We start from the raw sequence: 13,186 nt of genomic DNA, 5'->3' as shown, positions 1-13,186 counted from the left end.
TTTTTTTTTTCTTTTTAATAAAAAAGTTAAGGTAAGCCAAAGTTAAAAAAATAAAATTAAACTAGTTTAGACTGAGGAATAATTTACAAACAATAACTACCCTATTAGTCTTGGTTATAAGATTCTTAATCCTGAAGGCGAGATGATGAAATGGTATGAACAAATATGGAGTAAATATAATTTCTAAACACAAAATTATTTTTTGGTTAGCAATACTTGATGGATTACAAACTAATAGACTCTAGAAATTTAACACTTGTCAAGATATTGTTAGCCTGATTTGTGATTTTAAGTAATGAAAATGTTAAATACTTATTTTTGATTGTCACTATATTTGTTTGTGTTTAGGGACTATATCATGAATTAACTTGATTGGTCAGCCCATAAAAGGAACATTGATAGATTATTGAGATAGATCTCTTGATTGCATATCATTTTTTTCTTAAGTCTATTCAATGGCTCTTACTACGATTGTTTACCATGTTTGAAAAAAAACGAAATTCAACTTTTTGAATACAATAAGTTTCTTTCAATTAGTTGGTTGAAAAGAAAATTAAAGAGATAGTGTTTTCGATTTTGTTTAAAAATTAAAGTATCATGATAGATAATGGTTTGATATTGATTGTGATCTTGTATAGATACTAATATATATAGGGGCGGATCCACATAGAGGCGAGGCGAGAAAGTCGCTCTTTTTTTAAAAAAAAAATCGAAAAAAAATATATATGCAATTTAGTTAATTACAATATATATTTACAATAAAAAAATAATATATATAAATATAATATTAGTTTTAGTGTAATGCTTAAGCTAAATTACATATAGGATAGATGTCAATATTTCAATTTCCATTAAGAGATTTTTTTTTTTTAAAAAAAATTATTTTTGTTTTTGCTTTATCAAATAAATTACCCCCTTCACTTTGAATTCTAAGTCCATATGAGAAATTTTTAGGACAGTATTACTTGTGTGATACTATTCAATTGTAAAGATATTTGATTTGAATTAAGACTATTGACTTGTTGATTTATATAAAAAAAAAGTACTTATGACTATTATATTCCAGTTTCAAATTTTCTTTCGCCTTTTATAATAATTTTTTACACATTTTATATATTTAGTAGGAAATTAAATCCTTCGAAATGGAAAATGTGGAGGATGCCTATGAATCTTTATATATTTTAGGACTCATCTGAAACGATGTATTAAATCGTATTGTATTATATTATATTGAATTAGATTATATATTATACTTTTATATAATACTATGTTAAATTTTAATTTATACTTAAATATTATATATTTTTAGATGTCCATAAAAGTTAATATCACATATAGTTTTACATAAAATACAATTCAATATAATACAATACAGTGTTCCAAACGAGCTCTTACTTATTTTGGGATTATTTTATAAATATATAAAAATGATAAAAAAATAATTACAAAAATATAGTTGTATAGGATTTTAAATAAATTTTTATAATTTTATTTACAAAAAATAGAGTCTTTTGATATATTTTTATGGTGTACTGTTGCTATTTTTTTATTATTTATATGTTATTTTTTGGTGTTATTTTGATATTATTTTTTATTATTTTTATTTAATTTTTTTTTATTATTTTGATATTATTTTTATTAAATACTGTATAAATATAAAAAAAGATTAAACCTAAAAATATAATTTTTTTTTAAGAAAATAGTGTATTATCTATTTTTTTTTTTTTTCATGTTTAACGAAAGGATGCGAATGTGGTGCCTGAATTAGAAGTTTGATGGGCCAGAAGGCTGAAACTCCAAGCCCAATAGAGTGGGTTTATTTGGGGAGAAGCGTAATGGAGATTTCTAATTTCTTTTGTTTCATTTAGTTTTATACCTACAGGATAATTTTCAGGTCTTCACAATAAGATGCTAGTGAAATAGTAGTTGCATTATCAAGGGATAATTACATAAGCACTATTTTTATGTTTAAATATTTTTTTATATATATTTTTAAGGTTTTTTATAAAAATAATACGAAAATAACAAAAAAAACTATATAAAAATAACATGAAAATAACATCTAAATAAATTCAAAACAACAACAAAAAATAACATACAAAAAATAAAAAATCAACAACAAATTAATATAAGTCAACATAAAAAAACCTTATTTTCTATAAATAAAATAAAAAAATCGTAAAAATATTTAAAATTTTGTGAAACCCCATTTTTGTAATTTTTTTTTTATTATTTTTGTGTATTTGTGAAGCATATCAATTTGTTTTTTTTTTTTTTTGTTTTTTGAATTTACACTTGTATAGTGTATATGGGAGGGATATATATTTATATACATAGATAGATAGAGAGGAATGTGATAATTAATTCCCTATCAATATATTATTTTTGTGTTTTAAAGGGTTACCTAATTAAATGATGAAAAATGCTGGCACTATAAGCTAACCCCAACTTCCATCCAATGAAGTTGTTTACTAGAAATTTTACTGTTGGGATCAATTTATAAAAATTAATAATGTTGATACTTATGAAAAAACACAAGTTGTTAATATCCCATATCTATACTTATCATAGTAGGAGAATTGACACTATAGTAGTTTGTGGATCTCGAAGAACCAATGCGAGTTTTATGAAGAATGTATCATTAAAAAAAGAATATTAGCTACTAATCCTAGTTGATTAGTTGGCGCTTTTTTTTATTCTAATTCTCATTATGTTTTCAAGATGTCCTAATTAAGTTGTAGATTTATTATTAAAATTGTATATATTTTTTAGAAAAAAGGGTATTTATACATTTGATACCCTTTGTTTTATCCACATATAGATTTTGTATAGTGTACTTTAATAATACTTAGTACTTTATATTTTAAAGTCATAAATATTTAGTTCCTTAAACTCGAATTTAATTGATAAAATTTTATCAATACGATCAAATTGTCTTCAATTTATGAATTTTGAATTCAAATCTAATATTTAATTACATATTATTAAAAATCGATTGGTCAAATTGATAAAACTATATTGATTAATTTATTTTTTTTTTTGATCAAGAAGAAGAAAACTTCATTAATCTACTCAACAAATACAAGCAAATTCACTTCTACAAGAGAAGCAACCACCTCCACTTCACCTAATTACAAATCAATCTATGAATCAAGTCTTTCTCCTTCCTAGAGCATTTTCTATCTTTAATCAATAAGAGTTTATACTTCACTTCACTTTTAATTTTATTTACAATGCAATTTACAGAATTAGAAAAAGAAGAGACTAAACAAGTGTTTCGATTCCACCACAGATGGTAGATCACAGCCGCAATCATGAGGACCAAAATTCTGTCCACCACAGTCGGCTTAGGGCAGCCCAACCAAACTCTCCAACTATCATAGTCCTCAGACCAACCAACCATGCCCAGCCATTGAAAAATCCTGTACAAAACCAGCAAAGAAAGTCTGCACTTGAAGAACAAGTGGTTATGACTCTCAAGATCAATATCACAAACCACACAATTCAGATTAGACATAGGAATGTTCAGCTTGCTAAGATGATCCCTTGTTAACAACTTGTCTTGGGTTGCTTGCCAAAGTTGGAAGGTGTGTTTAGGCATGCTCAAACCATGCCAAATAGCCCCCGCTGCAGGAAATAACGTCTGATTCAGCAAGCTGCAATAAAATCTGCTGGTTTTGAACTTTTCTCCACCCGCTGCCACAACCTCATCTTTGTTGAAGGTTGTTCGTAACCTGCAGAGTTTTCTCCAATACCAACTAGTATCCATGCTCATTCTATAGGACCAGAAATCACTCCCCTTAAGATAAATTGAGTTAATCCACTTTACCCACAATAAATCTTTTTTGCTCATCAAATCCCAAATGAATCTAGCTAAGGAAGCTTTATTCCATTTAGAACCATCCTTGAACCCAAGACCACCATAAGCTTTAGGAAGGCACACCTTTTCCCAACTTATCAAGTGAACTCTAGGGCGATTGTCTTTTAAACCCCAAAGGAAACCGCGGCAAAGTTTCTCAATCTCCTTAATCACACTTTGAGGTAACATGAACACTCTCATCAAATAGTTTCTTAATCCTATCAAAGTAGAATGGATTAATTGAACACGACCAGCATAGGAAAGATGTTTGTTGGCCCACGAATGAAGCTTATTTTTCATCTTTTTCAAGATCGGCCCACAATCCTCTAGTCTCCATTTAGTTGGTTTAAGGGGGATCCCGAGATACTTGAGAGGGAATTCTCCTATAGAAAGATTTATTTTTTGAGCAAGCGGAATCGGTTGTGCAACTCCACCGAAATAAACTTGAGATTCAGTAAAATTGATGGAAAGGCTCGATATCTTGCTAAACTCATCATGCAGAGATTTAATGGTATTGAGAGAACCCTCATTCCCTTTACAAAAGATCACTAAATCATATGCAAAACAAAGATTAGTAAGTTTCAGTTTTTTGCATAAGGGATGATACCTGAACTCCTTATCTCTGGCCGCTTTTTGGATGCTTCGAGACAGATATTCCATGACTAGGACAAAAAGGAGGGGGGAAATTGGGTCTCCTTGCCTTAGCCCTTGTTCGCCTTTGAAAGATCCCTGAATTCTTCCATTCAAGAGTAACGAATACGACGTATTTCTCACACAGTTCATTATCCACTTAACAAACTTTTCAGGAAAGCAATAGGCCACCAAAAGTTTCTCAAGAAAATCCCAATTGACCGTGTCATAAGCTTTATTTATGTCAATTTTTATAGTGCATCTTGGGGAGCAATTCTTCCTTCTATAATTCTTCAAGATGTCTTAGAGAATAAGGATATTGTACGCAATGGATCGACCTTTAACAAACGCTCCCTGATTCTGACTCACTAAAGTAGGCAGAACATTGGCAAGCCGAGTACAAATCAGTTTAGAAACACATTTGTACAATGTTGTGCAACAAGCTATAGGCCGATAGTCAATTGCTTTAGAAGGGCTCTCAGTCTTAGGAATAAGAGAGAGAGTTGTGCTATGAAGCTCAGCCGGGAACTGGTTGGTTTCAAAGAAATGAGCAATAGCAGCATGTATATCTTTCCCCATCTCAGGCCAAACCGACCGAAAAAACCCTGAACCATAACCATCAGGCCCAGGAGACTTAGTGATAGGAATGCTAAACATTGCAGCTCTGACTTCTTTGAGAGAAAAAGGCTTTAGAAGATGAACATGTTGGTCAAGGTTAAGTTTAGGCCCCATCGCAATGCAATCAGGTTGGATCTCCATACTAGTAGGCTTGGCTTTCCCTATAATGCTTTGGAAGTGACTAAGAAAGTGATGAACAACATCAGGGAAATGATCGTTTAATACCCCTTGCTCAGTCACAAACGAGACAATCCTGTTTTCTTCCTTCCTTTTTTTCAAGAAAGCATGAAAATAAGCAGTATTGCTATCCCCTTTCTGAACCCAATTGACTTTGCTTCTTTGGTACAAGAAGCTTTGATACATTTTTTCCTGTGTGTGAAACTGCTTAGCCGCCTCAATCTCCAAACTAAGAAGATTATTGTCATTAGGACTAGCTTGGCATTGATATTGAGCCTCAATGTAAGCATCTTTGGCCTTCTCATACGCCTCACCAATGTTCCCTATTGCATTCCTGTTGAAGGCCTTCAGTTTGTGCTTAAGACGCATCGTTCTGAGATAAATCCCCTTCAAACCACTACATCTCAAAGGCTTCCCCCAACTATCCATAACTGTCTTTTTATAATCTGGGTGATCGGTCCAGAAATTAAAAAACCGAAATGGCTTACTACCAATAAGCTCAGTGGCATTCGAATGAATCACACAAAGGCAATGATCTGAGCAAGTTTCCCAAGAGAAGTGAGCTGATGTGTTCGGGAAATCATCAACCCAATCCTCATTATGGAAAACATGATCTATTCGGGAGAAGATCTTACTATTCTGTTTATTAGTCCAAGTGAAATTCGATCCAGTCCGTTTCATCGGCCCTACAGAAGAGTTAACCACCCAATCATTAGAATCCTCAAGCTCTGAAGCACTGACCGCAATCCCCCCTTGTCTATCATCATGGTTGAACACCGCATTGAAATCTCCAAGAATAATCCAAGCTTTAGTTACATTGATCTTTGAAAGAGCAGACCAAAGATCTTTCCTTCCTTCTACAGTATTAGCTCCATATACAAAGGAAGCAAAAAAATCCTTTTTCTACCCTATCATTTTGATTAGACAATGAACATGTTGCTTAGAGTCTTCTATAACTTCTACATTCACAAACTTCTTTCTCCAAAGCAAAAGAATCCTTCCTTCCATTTTATTACTAGAATAAAAATCCCAATGAGAAAAGCAATTCACCATCATTGCTTTAAGCCTCTCCCCTTTAACCTTAGTTTCAACCAAAGCCCCAACTCCTATTTTATTTCTTCTCAACACTTCCGCAACTTTCTCTTGTTTCTCTTTTTTATTCATACCCCTAACATTCCAACTACTTATATTACAAAAATCCATCAAACACTAACTGTCAATACTCCCCCTATTTCTTCAATTTGTTCCCCCGTTAGGATCGCAAAAGAATTCCTAAGAACCTTCTCGTTAGAGTCCAAGACTTTTCTTGTTGAGCCCGAGCCCTTGGTATTTCTGCTTTTGGTAGCTTTCCAACCCCCAACAATTTCCTTCTCTGTACGGTCTGCCGCCCCTTTAAGATGTCCTTCAGATAAACCTTTGTTGCTTTGATCTTCATTACAGACTTCCTGAACAATGGCTGCTGCCAAATTTTCTTCAGCAGCAGGTTTAACTACTGTTAAAGCTTCAGTAGTCGCACCTTCTGCTTGTTGCTGAGAAACATTCTCTTTGAGAGCTTCTTTTGGCTTTTCTACCTTCTTACATTCAGCCATAATGTGCCCAAAACCACCACAATGTTTGCACTTCACCGGCAACCATTCATACTCTATTTCCTGCTCAACCAACTGCCCATATTCATTAACAAACCAAAAAGTTCGATCAGGATTATCAGTATTTTCCATTTCCACAAGGACTCGAGCGAATTGAACTCAGGTTCGATCCTTAGTGTGCTTATCAATCATTATCGGATTCCCCACAGTACTTACAAGAGCACTCAATGTTTTCTTTCCCCAATATTGGAGCCCAAGATTAGGCAGCCTAATCCAAAGTGGAACCGATTTCACCATCCTAACCATATTCAAATCCGCCGACCACGGTCGAACAATAACCGGTTTCCTATCAAATTGAATCATTCCATTCTCAAGAACCTCATCTCGTGTTGCTTCATCATTAAATTTCACCATTGTAAGCCCCTTTGTCATTCTAGCAACCTGGACTATGCCTAAATGCCCTCATATTCTTCGAATAAAACCCTCAAATACCATAGCTGGAACATTAGCACCTAGCACCATACATATAACAGAAGATTTCCAACTTTCCTCTTCCAATTTCACCTCCTCTAAGTCTATGTGAGCTATTTTTCTACCTTCCCTGATCACTGGTTCAGTATATGAGAGTTTAGCATCAGAGAACAAGGCCTTACCTCCGGTGAACTGCTGCCAGTGGTGTTGCGAGGCTGACTGCAAGTTTTCGACCTCCTCTGCCCAGCTTCTCCTTGCAGACTGAAGAGATTCAAGCTCTTCCCTACTGTTCAGATCTGGAACCGGTTGAACCCCACCCTGTTGCTTCTGCACTGCGAACGTACCAGCATCACTCCCCCTCTCCTGGTCGACACACTGTTCCGAACCTGCTGCTTCAGTCGGCGCCTTCAATCCCGGCCTTCGACCTAGTTTTTTCCGTTTCGCCATGGAACGAGAGAAAACCGTGGTCAGGATATTTCAATATGTATAATTTTAAAAACAAAAAAAGTATTATTGAAAATACGGAGTACCAAATATATTTTCCTAAAAATTAAAGGGTACTGAACGAGTATATTTCAATAAAATCATTATACATTTGTAATTGTTCCACATATGACGTAAATTAAAAAAAGTGATGGTAAAAATACTTTATCTTACGATTTTGTTGCATTCGTACATTTTTTTAGTTATTAAATATCAATTAAGCCCGTAAGTATCTTCTCAAAAATACATGACTACATATTTCTTTAACTTATTTAATACATAGTTCAATAATATGTCATCATGTATTTTTGAGTTAAAATTAAATGGCAAAAAAAAAGTACGACTGCAACAAAATCATAAAATAAAATATTTTTACCACTTGTTTTGATTAAGATTATATGTATAATAATTATAAATGTTAAGTGAATTTTGTCGCAAATATCAAAATAATATTAGCTACTAAACTTTATTTGGGGCACTTTAATAGTGCATTAAATAAAAATAAGTGTATTGATATTTTATTTATTTATTTATATAATCAAATAATTATTTTTTCTTTGAAATTATATATTCAAATAATTCTAAGGATATTATTTTTATATAATAGTATATAGTACAAAATAATTTGCAATACATACAAAATTCAAACAATTTATTTCCTATACATATAAAATATTTGACGATATTTTTTACATGATAAATTACTCTTAAATTTTAGTAAAATTTTGGAAAATGTGCACACCCATAATAATAAAAAAAAATAGAATTATTGACAAAGAAAAGGTGTATCCATATACAAATTGCCGAGTATGATGTTATTTCTATATTTTATTTTATTAGTTTCAGTGTGAGTGAAGCCCCTTGATTGGTTTCTTGAAGCAATACATAGATACAAAATGAGATCATAATAAGATAATAATAATAAAAATAAAAATAATAATAAAGAGTTGTTATTTAGGATTTTTTTTCCGAACTTTGACATGTACGAAATCAGGCCTTCGAACTTTTTTAGCCGTTAAAAATTATTCCTGAACTATTGAGATTGTTAGATTTAAAGACTTTTGTCTAATTTCATTCAATTTTATGTTTCAGTGATTGTTTATGTACTAAATGATACTCCCTAAATTTAGATATCTACTAAATTATGTCTTTCAAATTTTAATATGTACTAAATTATGCTTCTGAATTTTCATCTATGTTAGAATATTTTTACTAAAATTAGACAAAAGTCCTTAAATCTAACAATCTCAATAGTATAAGAGAATTTTTAACGGCAAAAAAGTTCAGGAAACATAACTTAGTACATGACAAAGTTAGGCGAAAAAATCCTAAGTAGGTTTTTTTTAAAGAAAAAGAACAATAAGGAGTTGTTATTCAAAATAACCAATTTGAAAGTGTGAAAATTGTCAATAAATTAACAATAATAAATAGGCAACTACTGCCATTACCACCACCATCACCACCGCTTTCCTTGTGCTCAGAGCCGCGGAGCTCAGAGCTCGGAGCGGGTCATACCCACCCATTCCCCTTCTCCCAAAACCAAAACCAAATCCATAAACCCTCCCTTTCTCATTCTCCACAGAAAACACTCGGAAACCTAACCAAACTCATCCACCACCACCGCCATCATCATCATCATCGGCCTCTGAACCAGGGTTTCAATGAGTGCCACAAGTCTCCTCCCACCACCTCAGGATGCTTGGCGTCATACTTACCACAAATTACTTCCCCACTGGCAATCCTATGCTCTTCCTCGCTCTCCCCAGGTAATCTAATTTCTCTTTTTTCTCTTTCCTTCATTTTTGGGTTTGGGAGTTGAAATTGAAACGTAATTCAGACTCTAAATTTATGAAATATGGAATTCGGTAATAAAGTATTGATTTTAAAGGCTCTGGTTGTTTCTATGTCCTTACTTTGCTATACTTAGTTCCAAAAAGCTTTACATGAATATGTTACGTTACCGTCTAATCCCTGATGTTTATATAAATATATGTATTTATGTTTATAAGTGAAATTCATGATATTTCATTTCTTTGTTTCAATGAATGAAAGTATATTTTAATTTTATGGAATTGCTGTTTGCACTTAATTACTCATATGATATAAAACTCAAATTCAGTTACGGGATTGTTCTTTGCAGTCAATTATACCCATTACAATATCAAGAGTAAATCAAGTTGATGCAGCAAGACTGGACATTGAAATGTCAGCTATGTTAAAAGAGCAACTGGTCAAGGTTTTCTCTTTAATGAAGGTGTTTCTCAAGACTTATAAAATAGTTTCATAAGAATTTTAGAACATAGAACCATTAGCTTCAATTTGTGTTCCTGACATTCGTCAAATTGTTTCTTCTTTTATTTTATTGGGATTAGCCAGGAATGCTATTTCAGTATGAAGCTGAGCTCGATGCTTTCCTTGAGTTTCTTATTTGGAGATTCTCAATTTGGGTTGATAAGCCTACTCCAGGGATTTCTCTCATGAATTTGAGGTATAGAGATGAACGTGCGATGGAGACAAGAGCAAAAGGTACGAAATCTATTGCATATTCCTTTGATGCTGCTTTCCAAACTTGGCTGCATAAAACATAGGAAGATAAGTTTTCCATGGTTTTTGTAACCATGTCATGTTATATACAGTCAGAACTGGCCTGGAAGGACCCGGTCTTACAGTTGCACAGAAGATTTGGTACTGTGCTGCGACTGTTGGTGGTCAATACATTTGGGCTCGTTTACAGTCTTTTTCTGCTTTTCGTCGATGGGGTGATTCTGAGCAGGTACTTCATTTTTTTTAGCTTATTGGTTGCCTCTCCATACACTGAGTATGATAATGGAAGGCAGATAGTTCTGGTCGTTTGAAGTTGATATAATTGGGTTTTTCTACTTTTTTTTCTACCCAGAGGACATTGGCAAGGCGAGCATGGATTTTGATACAGCGATTAGAAGGCTTTTATAAAGCTGCCTCATTTGGAAACCTGCTTGTATTTCTTTATACCGGAAAGTATGTAGTCATTTACTTCATTGCTTGGATCTTAAATTTACTCAGCTGGAATTCATTGGTGGGAATAATTTACATAAATTAAGTCAATTGTGATTAGATGAAAGGAAAATATTGATAATTCAGCAAGTGTATGGTGACTGTCCTACAAGATGGATTTTTCTTTCATTCTAATTCACAAAAGATCAATGTATAATTTTTCTTTTTGTCAAATGTAAAAATTATCTGGATTTGTTCTTAAAGTGGGTGTCAATTACATCTTTCCCTTGATGCAGGTATAGGAATCTCATTGAAAGAGCTTTAAGAGCCAGACTTGTCTATGGAAGTCCTAATATGAACCGAGCTGTTAGCTTTGAGTACATGAATCGCCAGTTAGTGTGGAATGAATTCTCGGTAGCTACTTGTTTTTAGCCTTTACTTTTATAACTCTGTGAATAGTAGATGATTTGAAGTAACCTTTTTTGATGAGGAATTTTGATTCTAAGACATCTTAACTGCATTTTTCTTCAATAGTGATTTTAATATTAAAGTTTATTCAGTGCTGTGCACATTTTGTAAGAATTTTTAAAATGCAAACTTCTATTTTGCCTTTACTTGGTGACTTTTGTGTGGTCTGAGTCTGATTGTGGTTTTCTTCTTTTTTGCTTTTGTCCTTAGTTTAGTCCTAATTGCGTATTTCTCTTTGATTGTTCTTTTTCCCTTTGGCATGGGACAGGGTATTCCTCTGTTGCTTCTATGAGTTCCCAATCTGGGCCTGATTGCAGTCTTGGATTTGTTAGGCCAGCTAGCTTGTTCGTAACTTGTATTTCTTTTTTTATTTTATTTGTCATTTCTTTCCACTTGTATAATGGCCGATTTATACATAGGGGTTTTCCAAAGAGAAAGAAAGAGGGATATAATCTCTTATTAACCAAGAGTGAGGGTAACACAAGTGCATTAATAGCTTGCAGTGGTATAGATAAAACTAGTCTCTTTCTTTTCTTTTCCAGCAGCCTAGCTTCTACTATTCGAAAACAAAACACTCATCTCATATAAGAATACTTCTATGAGAACTTACTAATAACGGTTTTCATTTCTTTTTTCAGGAAATGTTGTTGTTGCTTCTTCCTCTTCTCAACTCATCATCTGTGAAAAGTTTACTTCGCCCATTTTCAAAAGATAAATCTTCAAGCTCTGCTGAAGATGACTCAAATTGTCCTATATGCCAGGCTAATCCTACCACTCCGTTTCTGGCCCTTCCCTGTGAGCACAGGTAAATATAATGAAAGGCCTTTTTTTTTTTCGTAATCTAATAAGTTTTGCTAAATTTGACTAATGGCGACACTCCTGAGGTGATGATATGATCTTTAAACTTAACTATGAGATGAACTTTTCTGGCAAAATATTTTAATCTGTTGCTACAATATACCCTCACTATATCAACAACTTCTAGTACTTTGTACCAACAGTTCATTGTCTGACAATATACAATCTGTAGTATTTGGTTCTTCAATTATTTGTACTCAACTATAATTGCATCATCACTGACTTTTGCCATTAAGTCTCTTGAGTTTAGTTTTACAAAAATATAATCCAACTTTAGTTGAGAGAAGAAAGCCTAAAATTAATTTGGTTTCTGATGCTGGCAGATACTGTTACTACTGCCTTAGAACAAGGTGTGCTGCAGTTCCATCATTTCGATGCTTGAGATGCAATGAACCAGTTATTGCTATGCAGCGGCATGGTGGGGTCATCAATCCTGTCTCAAAGTAGTAAGTACAACCGTATGAAAAGGGAATTTCATTAAGAAGCTTTTACACAAAATAGCACAGTAATGTAGAATAATGCTTGAAAAGTAACGTTATTTTTGTTCCTTTTTTTGTTAAAAATTACAGTTCAACTAAAGATATAATATTTGAGTCAAGAATTCAGATACCCTGTAAAATCATTCATTCACGATCTATTAAGTGGAAAGATTCATTCTTTGCTAATTGTATACTTTCACATTTGTGACTTCTTATCAATGTCTTTTAGATGGGTTGCCTTTATAACATTAAGAATCGAATATTTCCATGTATAAAGAAGTGCCTTCTAAATGTAGTTACCAGCAGTGGTTTTTCCAATCCTGATGCCTTTATGGGATGAAACTTCAAAAATGATAGAATTAGAATTTCTTTGATTTCCTTTGATTCAGAAAAGATAGAAAATTTCAGGGTAACAAATATTTTCTAGAATTTGGCTTTGATTTGAGCTCATATAGTTGATAGTAGTAGAATAGATATTTGCCGTTTCCTTCCTAAACAGGTATTTCCTTGCTTTGCTATCAACCTCTAATCCTAACCTTTCCTACACTTCACTTTAAATGACCAGGTATTATGTATTTGCCAGC

At 32.9% G+C, this 13,186-nt stretch overlaps 1 protein-coding gene across 2 annotated transcripts; it reads left to right on the top strand.

Annotated features, from left to right (window-relative positions):
* Positions 1–1,684: 1,684 nt before the first annotated feature.
* On the top strand, positions 1,685–12,788 carry LOC115707486 (peroxisome biogenesis protein 2). Of its 2 annotated transcripts, XM_030635465.2 has the most exons (9): positions 1,685–1,704; positions 9,180–9,590; positions 9,965–10,078; positions 10,197–10,350; positions 10,461–10,597; positions 10,721–10,821; positions 11,094–11,211; positions 11,904–12,070; positions 12,447–12,788. In XM_030635465.2, exons 2-9 carry the CDS (start codon positions 9,486–9,488, stop codon positions 12,568–12,570), a joined length of 1,020 nt encoding a protein of 339 aa, XP_030491325.1. In that variant the 5' UTR covers positions 1,685–1,704; positions 9,180–9,485; the 3' UTR covers positions 12,571–12,788. The 2 variants fall into 2 exon arrangements, with proteins under 2 accessions (XP_030491325.1, XP_060971273.1); XM_061115290.1 differs by lacking the exon at positions 1,685–1,704 and having other exon boundaries at positions 9,218–9,590; positions 9,944–10,078.
* Positions 12,789–13,186: the final 398 nt, after the last annotated feature.

The sequence above is a fragment of the Cannabis sativa genome, chromosome 1 (assembly GCF_029168945.1).
Source record: "Cannabis sativa cultivar Pink pepper isolate KNU-18-1 chromosome 1, ASM2916894v1, whole genome shotgun sequence".
Taxonomy (NCBI): Eukaryota; Viridiplantae; Streptophyta; class Magnoliopsida; order Rosales; family Cannabaceae; genus Cannabis; species Cannabis sativa.
This window is presented reverse-complemented; position numbering and strand designations above follow the sequence as displayed.